Source organism: Gracilinanus agilis, chromosome 5 (assembly GCF_016433145.1).
Source record: "Gracilinanus agilis isolate LMUSP501 chromosome 5, AgileGrace, whole genome shotgun sequence".
NCBI classification, from domain to species: domain Eukaryota; kingdom Metazoa; phylum Chordata; class Mammalia; order Didelphimorphia; family Didelphidae; genus Gracilinanus; species Gracilinanus agilis.
The window spans coordinates 299,365,341-299,382,825 of NC_058134.1; the positions used below are offsets into that span (position 1 = coordinate 299,365,341).

The following is a 17,485-nucleotide window of genomic DNA, read 5'->3' on the forward strand; positions in this document are numbered from 1 at the left end:
AGGTTAAGGCCCTCTTTATTGTGTTTGTGCCCAGCATAGCCTGTGGCACGAAATGTGACTTCCATGACTGTACATGGAATGGAATTAGGCTTGGAGTGTAAGAGGTGACGCTTCTGAGCTGCCTCAGAATCTGGGAGATGTGGGCTAAGTTCTGCCCCGGCACACAATGGCCTTGTGCTTCAGGTCAAACTAGGAGATGTCGATGGGCTTCGGGGGAGGCTCTCTCCTTCTTGGGAGTGTCCTGACTGGATGAAGCTACAGGTGTGTTTAAAAGCCCCTGAACCCTGGCGGTCCCCTTGTCCCACTCAGAGAGCAGGATTTATGCCCTGTGGCAATAACAGCTCCTGTGCCAAAGGGCTGTTTCTCCTTGTCCAACATTCCAGCATTTTCTCTTCCATGAAATCAAGATGGAATTTGCTTGGCCTGGTCCTGGTTAGAATGCGTACTTGCCACAAAAGAATGTGATGGCCAGGACCACTGTCAGATCCCACGTGACGGACGGTGACGTCAGGCATCTCAGTCCTCACCTGGTCTCAATTAGCACCCACTCTAGAGGAGGAGAGAAGTGCTCCTTCCTGGAGACGGCTGACCAAGCTTAGCCTCGGGACGCTTTGGACTGGTAACCAGAGCGGGGAGGCCTGAGCTCCGCAGGGTGGCTGGGCAGGGGAGCCCAGGGTTGGGGTGGGAAGCCACATCTTTGCACTCTATTGGAGAGGCTCTGGCTACTTTCTTTGGCCCCAGGGGCTCCCCATCCAGTCTCCCTGTCTCACGTAGAGGGTGCCACCCTTTGACTAGGTTTCAGGGCTGGGCTGGCCCACTTTACTGACCACAGAGTTCTGATGGAAACTCCTGGACATACTACACAGACTAAAATAGCCTTTGCTGCTCAGAGCTTGGGCTGGGTTTCTCTTTCCCTTTCCTCCCCCAGGTGATCTGTCTATTTGTTTCTATCCTGTTCCATATTCCTTCTTCCCTGGCTGGGAAAGCCATCAAACCCCTGAGATTCTTGAGCCCGTTTCACTCTAAATAAAACAAGTTCCATGCCAAATAATGACCTTTTAACGGATTTTATGTGCAAATGGAACAGACGTGGGCCTATTCTTGGAGCTGGTGTTTGTGCTGGCTCTGCGACTGTGCCTCCTCCTTTGCCTTGGGTCCTTCTTTCATTTTCAGAGCCTTCTCGGAGGCATCCTGGGGCGGGCGGGCGGGCAGGTTGGGGCCCAGAGCTCTTGGAGCTTTGGCCAGCTCCGGACCGTTTCACTGAGCCGGGAAGGCAAAGGGGTCAGGAGAGGGGAGGCTAGGGACAAGCTGTGGGTCTGCAGTCTGAATTCCGACAGGCTCATTAGCAGACCCGCCACAGAGGACACAGCCACTCCTGGGACATTTGGGTCTTTGGAAGTATTGACATAATGAGGCAAGTCTGGCCCGATTTCTTTAGCCTAACTTGGCCAGACCATAGTTCGAGTTGCTCTGTTGCAGAAAGACGCCTGGACCTGAGGCCAGGAGACAGAGAATCTATGTGTCTGTCAAGGAGGGGAGTGGAACAGATGAGCTCTGAGGCCCTTACTGGCTCCCAGGCTAGGGCTTTATAAAATCGCTTTCTCACGAACTGAAAAGCCCGGAATAAGTGCCCGGGATTGCCACAAAGATATAAGAACCGTAACCTTTTAGAACTGGAGAGTACTTGAATGACCACCCTCTACCCCTGCTCCCCGTTTTACAGAAGAGAATACTGAGGCCCAGAGGGGAAGGGAGGAGACTGGACCAAATGGACTCTTGGGTCCCTTCCAGTGGTAAATCTTTCATTTCACCTTGCTCCTCCTATCCAAGAGAATTTGGTTTCTCTTCCACACTAAGCATACAGACCCTAGCCGATGCCACGGTCATCGAGTTTGCTCTGTGTGCTACTGGCCGCTGCACTTGCCAGACTGCCTCACCTCGTGGCAACTAGCGGGCCTGGAACCTGGATCGGGGAGGAGGATCCCCGAATATCCTGGGGCCTCTTCTCACAGACTTCCCAGCTGGGTGGGATCTAGAGGTCCAAGTGAAGGAGGCTAACAGAATCTGGGGATTAAGAAGAGGGACATCAGCGGTGGGCAGCCATTTTCCAGAGGAGGTAACTAGAATCGAGAGCGGTTTAAAGGACGGCCCCAGACTTCTCCCAAAGTGTTTTCCCAGGTCCCTGGGCTGGGCTGCCCCTGGAAACGGCTGGTTTTGCGAGTGGTCTTTCCCCCGCCTTTTGGTGTATGGTTTCTGCTCCTGTGACACGGAGCTTGAAAACAGAACAAGAGCGGCCTACGCTGGGGTCTCCCCCTCTGATTCCGGTGCAATTATAGCAGTGGGGCCAGGATTGAAGCTGCAGCTGATCTTCTGACGGGCCTGAGATTGAGCGTTCTCTGTGCCCAGGCAGCTTGCTGCGCAGGCCAACAGGCAGATAAAGCTATTAAAAGAGAACCGGGACCCCGTGACCATTTCCCAACAAATTCCCTGCCCACTCCTCCCCTCCCACGAGTCTCACAAAATGCGTTCTACCAGATACAGTATTTCACATCAATGTTATCCTTGAAGTCTGGGCGTGAGGCAATGCCTGCTAGACCCTCTGAGTTCTGTTGGGTTTCCTGGCTAATTCTGTCCACTTTCTCGCCCTCGTTGTGTGTGTGGCACACACATCTTTCTCAGGCGGGCCGCCACACAAGGGATCACAAACAGGAATCCAGGTGGGCGGAAGAACTCTCAGCATCCCAGGGTTCTAGCGCCAAGGGCTCTCTCTCTGGCTTTCTTGTTCTCAATCGTACAAACACACCCATTGCTCCAGTCCCCATATGAGAGCCAGTTAAAGTGAGCCTAGGCTGAGGCCTGGCTCTGCCTGCTCTTACCTAGAGTCTGAAGGCAGCTTCCAAGGAGAAGAGAGGCTGACGTTCTCCTGGTGCCAAGCAGCAGTAGCCACTGCCTCCCGGTTCCCAGTTCAGTTCAGACTCGCCCCATTTTGTACTAGCTCTGCTTATCTTTCCTCCTTTGCTGACCTCATTTGACACCCCGCTGGGGCATGAGGGGGGGCCTGGGGCTTAGGTGTTGGCATAGAGAGCCAGGGGAGTGGGCCAACAGGGCATGGCCGCTTGGGAAGTAGCAACTGAGGTCTGTGTGTGTTGGAGGAGAGGGGCTGGAGGCTACGTCCAGGGAGAGAGGAACAGAAGGAAGATTTCCTCCCTTCCCACTCCAGCGAAAGCATGGCCCTTCGAAGTACTGGGGCCAGACCATGGAAAAGGAGCTAATGCCACCCTGCTACCTGTTCTAACCCCCAAATACATGTAGGCGTCCCCAGCTCCTTCGGAAAGTTTGGGCTATGTTTTTTTTTTAAATTTTTAAATTTTTATTTTTAAACCCTTAACTTCTGTGTATTGACTTATAGGCAGAAGAGTGGTAAGGGTAGGCAATGGGGGTCAAGTGACTTGCCCAGGGTCACACGGCTGGGAAGTGTCTGAGGCCAGATTTGAACCTAGGACCTCCCGTCTCTAGGCCTGACTCTCCATCCACTGAGCTACCCAGCTGCCCCATGGCTATGTTTTTTAAAGTTATTGCTTTTTCTGGATCTGTTTTGCCTTTTAAAATCAGTTGGTTGTGCTACACTCTGCCTCCCAGATGTTGGCCCAGGCTTTTATCACTGCCCATTTGGAAGAGTTTCCTAGCCAAGATCTCTTCCCTCCAGGAAGCCCAACATAGGCTTCTAGACCAGAGAAAAGGAGGGTTGGTTGAGAATGTGCTTCCAGAGCAGATGGAACCCCCTCTTTCCTCCTGTCATTAATTTGCTGTGTAACCTTGAAGAAATCACTCCCTTTCCCCGGGCCTCAGTTTTAGTCTCCTTAAGATGAGAAAGCTTGACCAGGTCGAAAGATATCTGTTCTCAGCCTCCGTCAGGTTTGATTTCTGTGTCCCAAGAGGTCCCTCTCAGCTCCGACGTCTCAGGCTCTAAGGCCCTGCTTAGTTCTGACCTTCTCTGTTCTATGTCCTGAGTTCCTTTAGTTCTAGCCCCCACTTTCCGAGGTTTCTTCAAGCACTAAAATTGATCCATTGTCTATACTTCCGATTCCCTCCAATCGTTTGTGGAGAGGGGGCGGCGGAATCATTCCTTGTATTCTGGTTCAATTCTCCTAACCCGATTTGAAAACTAGGAACTTGTAAAGTTCACTTGGGCCTCTGAATTCAATATTCACCCCTCCTAAGAAAGCCAGGAAAAGAGCGGCACTGGAAGCAGCGTTGGACCAAGATAGAGGTAAGGGGTAAGGCAACCAAAGCGTCAAGGGATATGTGTGTTCTGGACGAGGGAGGGAACACATGAGTCTGCCTCCGTGTGCCTCCCAGGGAGGCAGGATTTGTTCTTAAGCCTCTTCCCCTCGCCCCATCCTTCTCCAAGAGTGCCTTGGATTTTTTCCAGGAGAGAGAAGTAGGAGGTTGGAGAGAGGGGCGAACCTTCCGCTCTTCCCAGAGAGAGGGGGTACTGGGCTAGAATTACATCTCTCCTCTCCCTCCCTAAATGTTATTAGTTGGGGAAAATCCTTTTTAGGTTTAAACTACACTCCCGAGTACTGTCCCTTCATGGGAAAGGAGTGCCCCACATCCAGGGTTGGGCTCCCTTCCCAACCAATGCTAGTTGCACAATGCACACATGTGGCAAGTAGCAATTACACCCATTTATCCAAGCTAATAGTCGGCAGAAATCAGAGAAGGCAAATAGAAGGGGACATGTGCCAGATAATCCAATATGAGTGAATTCTCCCATTGAGAGCGAGAGAGCTCAGCCAAGAGAGGGGATCCCAGCTCTCACCCAAGGGGAAATTCCCCAAAGTCTGTAACAGTGTAGCAAGCGGGCGATAGGGACATGATGGAGACCCAAGGCTCCTCAACATGTCAACTTTAGCCCAGAATCCTTCTCTCCCTTCAGGAATCTAGAACCGTTTGTAGCCACAAGACCAGAACCTCTCTTTTCTCAAGCTCCCTCCAATTCAGTCCTCTCTCAGGTAAGGAGCAGCAAATCATCATTCTCCCCCAGTGAGGAGAGTCTCGTTCAAATCGTTTTGAGCTAAGAGAGTCACATTGATGGGACTGCCATGTAGGCAGGTTGGGGTCCGGATGTGGACAGGTGTAGGCAGGAGCTTTGCAACAAGCCAGTCAGCAGAGGCACAGTGGACCAAGGACTTTCCCTCTTTGGAGACTTCAAAGAATCGGGCAAAAAGAACCTGAAGTTACCCCCCAGAAAGTTTAGGTGAGCATATCATTAGCATCTCATTTGCACTGTAGTTTATTTGCTCGCTCCCAACAAGGTTCACATGGATAATGTAACATCCATTCTCGGGGAATGGCAGAGCAATAACTGCCCAAATGACTTTCCATAGTAACTAAGCAAGATAAAAAGCATCCCTGAAAACCTCTCTGGGCCGTTCCGCTACCAGGCCTTTCCATGGCCTCCATGGCCTCCATTGTGCCACAGCCGCTCCATAATCGAGGCTCCTTCTCTCAATAAAGCTTGTTCCTTCGCCATGGAGATTACCAGAGTCATTCTTTGGACAAGACCTTCATCTCACCCCTCAGAACCAATTACAGCCCGGTGAGTGTTGTTTCATTCCCTCCTCTCTCAGCATCCTTGGAGAAACCCTTTAAAGACTCGTGCCCTGAGATGGCAGAACAGAGGGGGAAAACTTCAGGGACAACAGCCTCAGAGTTACGGTTGGATAACTGTTCCTACAAGTATCCCCTCTCTCATTTCTGAGCCTCTTATCGTGTTGCTAGACTTGCCCTGACAAGTCTCAGCTTTGGATTTCTCCCACCATCTGCTGCCTTTGCTCTCTATACATATGCTACTTAACAAAGTTGGAAAAAAATCATGAGACGTGGGCCCTCATTGCTACAAGGCATTTTATATCCCTTTAGCTCACCCCCCCCCCCATTCTTCACCACACCTCTTCCAAACCTCCCATGAATCCCCCTCCTACCACCTTCAGTGGAGATCTTTGCCTCCTATTTAACAGGGAAAAAATGAGGCCATTCACTCACTGAGAGTTCCCTCTTCTCCCCTCTTCCTCATCTCCTATCACTCTGGTACCTTCTGCCCCTCTCTCCTCCTTCATTCCGGTCTCAAACAGACCTTGAAACATGTTCAGGTGATTCTGTTTATCCCATCTGCACCAGCAGACTGCTCCCTCCGTCTTTCTCACTCTCACTAACGTCTCATCTCTACTAGCTGCTTCCCTACTGCTTCCAAACATGCCCATGTCACTCTCATTCTCAAAAAAGCCTTACTTGACCCATCCATTCCTCCTAGGATCTTTCCTATCATTCATGGCTAAATTCCTTGAGAAGGAAATTCCTCTACCTTCCTTCATGTCCATTTTCTTCTTAATTCTCTGCCTCCTGGCTTCTGAACTCATTCAATTGAAGATTCTCTCTGTAAAGTGGCCAATGAGCTTTTAATTGACAAATCCAATGGCCCCTTTTCAATCCTTATCCATCTTGATCTTTCTTTAGCTTTTTTTTTAAAACCCTTAATTTCTGTGTATTAGTTCCTTGGTGGAAGAGTGGTAAGGGTAGGCAATGGGGGTCAAGTGACTTGCCCAGGGTCACACAGCTGGGAAGTGTCTGAGGCCAGATTTGAACCTAGGACCACCCGTCTCTAGGCCTGGCTCTCAATCCACTGAGCTACCCAGCTGCCCCCCCCGCCCCCCGTTTCTTTAGCTTTTGACACTACACATCATTCTCTTTCCCTTGATAGGTTTTTATGGCCCTCTCTCCTGGTTCTTCCCTTTCCTTTGCTGGGTCCTCCTCCAGATCACATCCTCTAACTGTAGATGTCCTTCAGCTGAGGTTCCGTTCTGGGCCTTCTGCTTTTTTCCTCCACACTACTTCCCTTGGTGCATCTCATTAGCTCCCATGGATTTAATTATCGTTGCTATGTTGTTGATTCTCAAATCAACTTATCCAGCCTCAACCTTTCTGTTGACTTCCAATCTCACATCTCCTGCCCATTAGGCATCTCAAACTCAACATGACTAAAACAAAGTCATGATTTTTCCTTTCACATCCTCTCTTGTTCCTAATTTCATGCCTGTTGCTTCAGGGAACACCATACTCCCAGTCCTTTAAGCTTCTAACTTAGATCTTAGATGCCATCCTGCATTTCTCTCTCTCTCTCTCTCTCTCTCTCTCTCTCTCTCTCTCTCTCTCTCTCTCTCTCTCTCTCTCTCTCTTTCTCTCTTTCTCTCTCTCTCTCTCTCTCTCTCTGTCTCTCTCTCTCTCTCTCTCTCTCTTNCTCTCTCTGTCTGTCTCTGTCTCTGTCTCTGTCTCTGTCTCTCTCTCTCTCTCTGTCTGTCTGTCTCTCTCTCTCTGTCTCTGTCTGTCTGTCTGTCTGTCTGTCTGTCTCTCTCTCTCTCTCTCTCTCTCTCTCTCTCTCTCACTCTCTTATGATCCCTTATCCTCTCATATCTGAACTATTGCAATAGCCTGCTGGCTGGTCTTCTGACATAAATCTTCACTCAAGTCCATCCTCCAGTTGACTGGCAAAGTGGTTTTCTGAAATTGAAGTTCTTAGCATATCACCTCACCTGTTTAATAAACTCAACTGGTTCCCAATTGCCTATAGGAAGATCAAATATAAAATCCTCTGGCATTCAAAGCCCTTCATAGCATGCTCCCCCTACCTTTTTAGTCTTCTTATATCTTTGGTTTTTTTTTTAATTCTTTCCTTCTATCTTAGAATGGATACTGAGTTCCAAGTTCCAAGGCAGAAGGGTGGTAAGGCTAGGCAATGGGGGTTAAGTGATTTGCCAGAGTCACCCATTAGGAAGTGTCTAAGGCCAGATTTGAGCCCAGGACCCTCTGTCTCCAGGCTTGACTCTCTATCCACTGAGCCACCAAGCTGCCTTAGTCTTCTTAATCCTTCTCTCCAACTCCATGTACTCTTCCACCCAGGGATACTGGCCATTCTTAATCAAGATCCTCCAGGCATTCTCTCTGGCTGTGCCCAGGTCTGTAATGTTCTACTTCTTCATCTCTACATCCTGTCTTCCTTGGCTTATTTCAGGTCCCAGCTAAGATATCACCTTCTAGAGGAAGCCTTTTCTAGTCCCCCTTGAGGCCAGTGCCTTTCTTCTGTTGACTCTCTCCTTTATCCTGTATGTAACTTGTTTGTAGAAAATTGTCTGAGTGTTTTCTTCCCATTAGATTGGGAGCTCCTTGAGGACAGGGACTTTGTTTTTGCCCTTTCTTTATATCTCTAGGGCTTAGTACAGTGCCTGGCACATAGTAGGTGCTTAATAATTGATTCTTGACTGACTGTCTACTTGCCATTCATCCAATAGCTCCCAATACCTAGGGAAGCTCTTGGCTTGGTTTACTTGAGAAGAGTGTGGCAAAGTGTCTGTCCAGGAAGACAGAGGGCAACCAGAACCAGGAGGAGTAGGGATCTAGCTCTGCCTCAGATCCATTTTGGTTGGGTGACTCACAAGTGAGTTGGGCAGCTCACAAGTTCTCTGTGCCCCAGGCAGCTCTGGGCCACTCTAAATTGCAGAGCAGAGGATGCTATCAACCCATATTGATGAAATCACAACTCTAGTTCTCCCCACCAACCCCAATCTATGGGCCAGCCAAGCTGGCCTCTGGCTCTTCCTGGAACTTGGTCCTCCATCTCCTGCTTCCATGCCTTTGCATAGACCATCCCCTATGCCTGACCTTACTGCCTCTTCTTAGAGTCCCTGGCTCCCTTTCAGTCAGTCCATCAGTTCATCAGTCTGTGAAGGGACCATCAGAAGCTTCTACTGATCTCACCACTCCTCCATTCTTCTCAAATATTTCTAACAATGATAATGGTAACAGCTGCCTTTAGAGAGGTTTTAAGGATTTTTAAAGGATTTACAAAGGACAAACCATATACAAAAAGTATGTGTTATTTCATTTGATTCATGTAGGTTTCTCCATTTCTCCCACCAAAAGGAGATAAGCTCCAGCAAGGCAAACATAGTTTTCTGTTAAAGAAAAAAAGAACAGCTCAAATTTACCTAAAGCTTTAGGGTTTACAAAATGCTTTAAATGTGTTCTCTAGTTTGATCTTCATAACAATGCTGGGAGAAAGAGGCTGTCATTATCTACCTTTTTACAGTAGAGGAAACTGAGGCAGGCAGAAGGAAGTGACCTGCCCAAAGTCACACAGCAGGGAAGTGTCTGAAGGAGGCCATATTTGAATGTGGATCTTCCTGATTCCAGGCCCCACTTTTTAACCACTGTGGTGCCACCAGCTGCCATTTGAAAAAAAAATCCAGAACTAATGTTGTCAGAATCAGTAACTCTCAGGGAGGACATTTCATCCACTAATGAGCAGTGGCCCAGCCAGGAAAGGGCAAATGATTTGCTGAGGCTTCCACAGTCACTATGTCAGGCAGAATTTGAACCCAAGAGTTGCTGACTCTAATCAGGTTCCTTCAAGTCATGTTGACCCAGCCTTGGACAAGTAGATGCTTCATAAGTGATTGTATGAATGATTTACTCATCATGTGGCTTTGGGCAATCACTTACATTTTCAGGGGCTCTGTAAATTGGGGAGGAGTTACCACTTCCCAGTGGGGAAGTCGATGAACTGATGATCCCCTTTGGGACTGACTGGCATCTGCCACCTGGAGAAGTCTCTGTCCTTCCTTCAGGGGCTCCAGGCTCTGGCTGGGAAAATGAAGCCTGTTCTGGGACAGCCACAATTATTCATAGAAGATTCTCAACTGGCCACCTCAGGCACCCAGCTCTGGGACTCAGGAAGTCTTGTGCAGAGGCCAGATGCAATGAAGGAAACAAGTGAGTTGGTGTAACTGCATCAATAGGAACTTTTTATTTCTCTGTAAGTGGTCTCTATGAAAACAGCATGCAGAGGACAGGATGGAGAGAGCCAAGATCCATTCTCAGCTGCCTCTTCCTGTCTGGGTTACCTTGGGGGTATTCCCTTCCTGAGGTAGTGGAGAAAAGTTTGTTCCCAGGTGAGCCACCAGGGGTAGGAGCTCTTTGGCCACAACAACTAAGGGAGATTTGTCTCCTTGGTGGGTGTGGAGGGTTGGTAATCTGCCCCAGCCAGCAGACAGATGGGGAGCCCACCCCAATGACATCACAGTTCTTCTGAAGTCCTGAACGAGTCCAACGATCATTCTTCACCTCATTTAACAAAGGCTTATGGGATGAAGGCGCCAACTCTTAGGATGGGATGGTTCCAAGAGGGCCTCCTATCTTTATGACCTGTTTCATTTTCCATCAAGATTTTAAGAGTATGTTTAGGAGTTTCTCTGGCATCAGGCTGAGGTCATAAGAACACACGCATGGTGATGGAAACACTCAGCAGATGGTCTCTATCTGGCAGGGTGGGGAGTGGGGGAAACGGCTTTATTAGAGTGATTTTTGTCTCCACAGTGATGAAGTGTGCACCAGAAACCCCGGAGAACTTGCGTACTTTCTTTGGGCAGAATCCCTGGTTCCTGGGGAAGTGTGGGTCCTGCCCAGGGTGTCACAGTCAGAGAGCAGGTTTGGGGATCTGAGTCTCCATGGCAACTCTTTTTCACCAAACTGTGCCACTTGGAGACCTGCCATTTGTCAGGAATCTGGCAATCAGGAGCTGACAAAGGACTTTTAAAATGCTTAAATCTTGTTTTTAGTGCTATTCCCACCATGGGCTCACACAGTCAGGAACAAAGCAGTGGAGCCCAGCAGGCCCTCTCTGAGAATTTTCCAGGGTTTCTTTTCGTGAAATTCTCTCTCTCTCTCTCTCTCTCTCTCTCTCTCTCTCTCTCTCTCTCTCTCTCTCTCTCTCTCTCTCTCTCTTTCTCTCTCTCTCTCTCTCTCTCTCCCTCTCTCCTCTGTTTCTGTTTCCTTCTATTTCTCTATCTCTGCCTCTTTGTCCTAGCCAAAAACACTGATGAAAATCAATTTATTAAGATTGTGGGACTGTAGACTTTGAGACAGAAGGGATCTAGAGGCCATCTGCTTCAATCTCTCTTTTTACAGAGGCCGAAGCTAAGTCTGGTGTGGGGAGTGAAATGTCCAGGCTGGATTTGGACCCAGGGCCTTTGGCTAAGGCATGGAAGGGCTGAGGACTTGCATTACTGAAGACTCTCAGTTGGATAAAATAATGAGACTGTTTAATTATGAAATAATTACAGCAATGATCCTGTAACTGTAATAGGGTGGTTTTGGGGATGGGATGAGATGGATTAAATTGGGCCAGTAACAAAGATATTTCACTGTGGGTTGAAATCCAACAGTTAACTCTGACCAGGCCAGAGCCTGATCTGAGACCAGCACACAAACAACCAAAGTCACAATAACTGGGAAAGGGTAGTTTATTTAAGAAGGAAAGGTTAAGAGGGAAATGGGAGAACCTTGATGCTAATTTCACTATCTAAAGTCCCCAAGATCTAAATGTCTCCTTGCAGAGAGTCTTCAGAGAATGTGTTGGACTACTCTCTTCTCTCTTCTCTCTCACCTTAAAAATCCCAGTCCCTGCTCTAGCTAACCTGTACTAAACCCCCTGGGTGCTGGGCCTGGGGATATTCAGTAAAAGGGAAGGGCTGCCACTAGAAACAGAGTGGACAGAATTTCTTGGAAGCCTCAGTATTAGTTAGTAGTAGAGGTGATGGTCTGTGGCAAGTTTGGCAAGGCCCAGGGAAAGATCCTAGATCCAAAAAGGACCCAGACTTCATCTTACAATTAGTGCAGACAGATGTTCAGAATCACAAGGTTCTTCTCCAAGGGGAATGCAGTAACTAGATAACAACCAAGTAGCAGGCAGGATAGGAAATGGGATAGGATCAGCAACCTAAGGACAGCCAGTAACTCTCCCTGAGTACATCCAGAGAGAGAATAGCCAACCCTCTCAGTACCAGTCTAATCCCTCCTTATCCAACATTCCAGAATCTTTATCCTCTGTAACCATCATCTCTTGCTATACCCCTCTCTTCCTTATAACAACCCCCCCCCTTTGCACAAAGCCAAAATAGTGTTGAAAACAATGTTTTGGCATTTGTGCACCAATAAACTTAAATCCCATCTAAACTAAAATTCTTACCCAAAATAATAAACAGCCTACACTCACTTATCTTATCCTATCTACCACTATCTTACGCTAGGGATTTAAACAAAGGAAAGGAAAAGGGAAAAAACATACAATGAACAGTTACAAAGTTGGAAATACAAAGCAAACATATGTAACAGCAAAACAAGCAAAGAAAACATCAAAACAGAAACCACAAAACTTCATGCAAAACAATAAGGTCACAAAAAAACACTATATTTATAAACTAATACAGAAAAGAATCCTATCAAAACTATTGTAATGCATAAAATAGAAAACATCAAAACAGAAAAATGGAAAAAGTACAATAAACACAACATAGCATAAGCTTTTGCAACAAACTCGAGCCCATCCATCAGAACCTTACTTAGGCAAACCACATTCAAATCTAAGATAAAATTCAAAATTCTTATTCTACACTAAAACCTTATTATTATTATTACATAAAACTCCAACTAATACATAGAACTGTGCATTTAACTATCCTATCTACAAAACTTAATTAACATCAAATATTAACTACATACATAATTTCTACATATATAATACATACACACAATATTTATACACATTACATATACACATTTATATACATATATACACACAATAATATAAACTTGTCAATCCTAACTACAATACACACTATTTACATATGTGTACATATCTATGTACATGTTTGTGTGATATGTAGCATGTACTATACATTGCAATGTAATTCATTACCCTACCTTAACCTATCAGCACTAAACTCTAATCTACCTAACTATATCCCTATATGCTTCCTGATGTCACCAAAACAGAACATCTGAAATCAGACATCCTATCTTAATGAAATCTCCTAAAACTAACCTAACTATGCTACTACTATTTTAATCTATCTAAAATCTAAACAGTACCCATTTATCTACATGGACACTCATATATAACTAAATCCTATAACAAGTATCGAATCAATGCATCCTAACCATGTTTATGTTTACATGTATATGTTTGTGTCGTGTTATGTTATGTTTCTGTTGTATGCAACATACCTACCAAAACTTCATATCCTCGATCTTCTCATCTTGTCTGAAGAAATCTCTTCTTCTTCAAAGTCCAAAGCATAATATGTACTGTTGAATGCATTCTTACATGAAAATATGCTATGTTATATTACACAAATTCTTACAAACATTTGACCATCAGTCATCTGATCCTCTTCACTGAAAAATCTTATTTAGTAAGTGATTTTTAAAAACCCTTCCCTTATGCCTTAGAATCAATACTGTGTACTGGTTCCAAGGTAGAAGAGTGGTAATGGCTAGGCAATAGGTGTTAAGTGACTTGCCCAGGGTCATCCAGCTAGGAAGCATCTGAGGGCAGATTTGAACTCCCTTCTCTAGGCCTGGCTCTCAATCCTCTGAGCCACCCAGCTGCCCCTAGTGAGTGCTTTTTGAAAGAATGAGCAGCTCCCAAAGTCTGATTATCCTAAGGCAGTGATGGGGAACCTTTTGGAACTTTTTAAGGACCCTGTGCCATGCGCCACCCCTCGCCCCCAAACTGTGTGCCATGCCCCACTCCCAACTGCACGCAGGGGTATGGCCACAGAGGTTACATTAGGATACCAGTATATGTACAATTAGAGGAATATATTGTCATTCCCTTCCTGGAGGTGGCAGAGTTCCCAGTGCAATGTCTAACACAGTACATGAGTCATATTAAAAGGAAAAGGGTAGTGACCAGCACTTATACCAGAAGGGGGCTTGTTTAGCCCATCCATCCTGAAGGAGGATCATCTGTGGGTGCTGGGCCTGGGGATATTCAGTATAAGGGAAAGGCTGCTACTAGAACCAGAGTGGACAGAATTTCCTGGAAGCTTCTGGCATTTGGTAGGCCTTTGAGGCACTGAGACCCCGGGCTAGGGGCCAGGGATTTTCTTCACTTTGTGGGTGTTTCTTGCATACTCAGCATTCTGAGGGACCTGCTTTAGCTACTGCTTCCCCCAACTGAATTAGGATGTTGCCATCGCAGAAAGCTACTCCACTTCCACATTCATGAATTCTGAAATTTCTTGACTTGATGAATATTTCCTTTAATTCCTTTTCTCTCTATTCTTTTTTTTGCTCTTACAATTTAAAAATAAGATAAAATTTCATAAATTGGCCTGATACCTGTTTTACATTGCCAAAATTTCTCCCAATATCCCCTCCCCACAAGAGCCTTCCCCTACATTGGATTTAAAGAAAAAGAGAGAAAGAAACCAACGAAAGTGATCCATGTAGCAGACAAATCAGAATGTTCTTTTTCCATAATAGTAGAGCTCTCAGCTCCACAGAAGAGTTGGGGGGGCAGCAGGGCCTCTTCTTTTTTTCTCTCTTTCCCAAAACAGAATTATGATGTTAGAGAAATAGGACGACCAGGCTTTATAAAAAGAACAAAAAGAAACATTCCATTGGTTTTACAACCATTGTGAAATGTTAACTTTTCAACATAGATGTTTGTTTGTGTTTAAGGGTCACTTACTGGATGTGTAACCAATAATACCACTCCCTACTGCACCATCCCCCAGCCCACTTTGGAAGTCAGTTTACGGCACCCTCTAGAGACCTCTCGCACTCCCTCACTCCTGTCTCCTTTGGGGGACAGCATTCATCCAAGGCCTCCTGTTTTTCTCTTGCTCTCCTTTTGCCTCAATGGCCCTGACCTTAGTCTTGGATGTCTACTACACATTGGGTTTTCCTGCCACAAATCGCTCCTCCTTGATCGAACTCCAGCTGCGATGCTGGTGGTACCCGGACTGAAAGCCGGGGTAGAACTTGCCCTCTGATTAGCATTGGCGAGCTCAACGCTAGAGCCGTGTGTGGAGGAAGGAGACCAGAAGGTCCTTCCATAACAGAGACGGGCCGTAGCTTTTAGAATTCCTAAACCAAAAGGATTATATTTTAATCTGCCGAGAGAACAGACTCCCAGTTGCCAGTGGGAGTAGCTTCCATCATCTGAAGATGCTTTCCAGCTGCTGTTTCCCTGGGGAACAGAAAATGGCTTTCGGCATAGTAGAGGAGAATTCGTGGAGAATTTCTGGCTGCCAGGCTCGTTTATTAGAGTGGGAAGTGATCGCCACCAGGGCTTGTTTACTTGGGTTTTCTCAATGAATACCCGCTCCTGGGGACACTTGTGGCTCTTGCCAGGCCCCAGTGTTGCCTGAATCCAAACCGCATCCTTTCTGGCATCTCTCACCCCCATACTGCTCCTGTCACTGATGACTCCTGGATCAGTGGGGTGACAGCCTGCAGGCCACCCCTGTCATTCGCCTCTCATCTGTGGACTCGAGACCATCCCCCCTCAATACTCTCTTATTTGCTCTGACTCGGTGTTCGGTCCTGTCGAGATGTTTTAGGAGCCCGAGTTATCCTGTGGGGCCTCCTGCCTGTCACTTACCCACTTGACGGGGCCATCATCTATGCCTTTGTCCAAATCTTGGATGAAAACGTTACAAAAGCAGCCAGTCAGTCAGCCGGTCGATGAACATTCACTCATGAACTGAGCGATTCATGGCAGAGGGCCACAGGCAGATCTCTGGGGCGCGCCACTGGCGACCTCCTTCCGAGTGGACGCTGCATTCCTCTTTGTCTGGTCACTCAGATGGGTTTCCGGAGCAGCGGCTGATTGGATCTCTAGCTCACGAGAGACGTGACTTCTCCAGCACTCCTCGGATCTGGCAGTCTAATAACCCCATGGAGGAAATGAGGCTGCCCTGCCATGCCCGATGGAGCCTTCGTCACCCTCGTGACAGCCACTGCCTTTTGCAAATGCTCAGGAGCCATCCCTCATGATGCCTGCCTGGGCGGCGGGATGATGCTGAAGGGGAAGCACTCAGAACGGGTCCCGAAGCCGCACTTGCAGAACTTCCTGAGGGATTGGATACGGGAGGCACGTGGAGGTGCCCAGGAGGCTGGAGGCGAACAGAGGAGAAGAAGAAGGCCAGGCAGAGGGAGGTGTCTGGGGTCAGGTTTCTGCTGTAGTTGGGTTCGGCAGAGTCTGAGGGGCTGCGGGGTATGGAGGGAGCCGAAATGGCAAGGCTGCAGCTCGGGAGAAGGTTGCCGCTAGAGTCAGAGATGTAGGAGTCACCTATCCATACCGGATTGCTTATGTGACCCAGAGGAGGTGATACGTGGTAAGGAAGAGAAGGAGGAAGAAGCAAGGAAGGGCTACATTTAGGGGATGGAAGAAGGAAGAGAGGAGGGCCAGGAAAGACAAGGTGGGTAGATTGTTAAGCTTGTAGTTGGTCAGGAGATTGGCCTCTCACACAACCTGGATGCATGGCCTTGAGCAAGTCACAAACTCCCAGGAACTGGGTAGCCAGAGTTAGAGCAGATGCTAAGTGGCATTAGCAGGCAGTTCCCCAACAGAGGTCTCCTGAGATCCCGGAGTCTTGGGTCTAGACCTCCCCTTCTCCCCCTAAAATGAAGTGAGATCTAAAAGGCCCTTTTGAACTGGGCCATTCTCTAAGGGCCAAGGCTCTGGCCCGGGTAGTCCCCTGGAAAGAAGAAAGAGAAGGGCTTTCACTGAGGCAGGGGCAGCCAGAGGTGTCCACACTGCACCCAGGTCAAGGAGGAGAAGGTTTGGGCACAGGTCATTGGATCTGGTGACTTCCCAAAGCATTCTTTCGGTTGAGTTGTCTTGGCAGGAGTCAGATTGCAGAGAATTTGAAGAGAGAATGGGTCATAAGCAAGGACAGGCCAAGGATGGAAAACTTGGGCCCCACCCCCTAACCTCCTATGAGGAAGATTTGTGGAGAGCTCAGCTCCAGGAAAATTCTTGCTGCATGTGGGGGATGAATGGGAGCATCCACTAGGTCTTCCCTGCATGAATACTCCTATTCCTGAAAGGGAGTCTCAACACACCCATAGAAAGAGGAAGGGAAGGAGGGAGGGCCTACTTCAGGGGGGGTGGGGGGAGAGACAGAAACACAGAGAGAGAAGGAGGCAGAGAGAGAGAGAGACAGAGACAGAGAGAGAGAGACAGACAGAGAAAGAGAGAGAGAGAGAGAGGAAGGGGGAGACAGAGACAGAGAGACAGAAAGAGAGAGGAAAGAGAGGGAGGGGGAGAGACAGAGAGACAAAGAGAGAGAGAGAGAGGGAAAGAAGAGAGAGGAAGGAAGGGTGCGAGAGAGGACAGAGACAGAGACAGAGACAGAGACAGAGAGAAAGAGAACGAAAGAAGAAGGAAGGGAAGTAGAGGAAGGGAGACAGAGAGAGAGAAAGAAAGAGGAAGGGAGGGAGAGGGAGGGAGGAAGACAGAGAGAGAGGAAGAGAGAGGAAGGGGAGGGAGAGAGGGGAAAGGAGAAAGAGAGAGGAAGGAAGGGAGGGGGGGAAGGGAGAAAAAGAGAGGAAGGGAGAGGGAGAGGGAGGGAGGGAG

General features: G+C 47.7%; 1 protein-coding gene across 1 annotated transcript in view; it reads left to right on the forward strand.

Moving 5' to 3' along the window:
• Positions 1-15,826: 15,826 nt before the first annotated feature.
• Positions 15,827-17,485, forward strand: part of FBLN1 (fibulin 1) — a 63,604-nt gene continuing 61,945 nt past the window's right edge. The window contains exons 1-2 of the mRNA XM_044679278.1: positions 15,827-16,001; positions 16,129-16,231. Of these exons, the coding sequence (XP_044535213.1) occupies positions 15,827-16,001; positions 16,129-16,231 (278 nt within the window). The remainder of the gene's footprint in view (positions 16,002-16,128; positions 16,232-17,485) is intronic.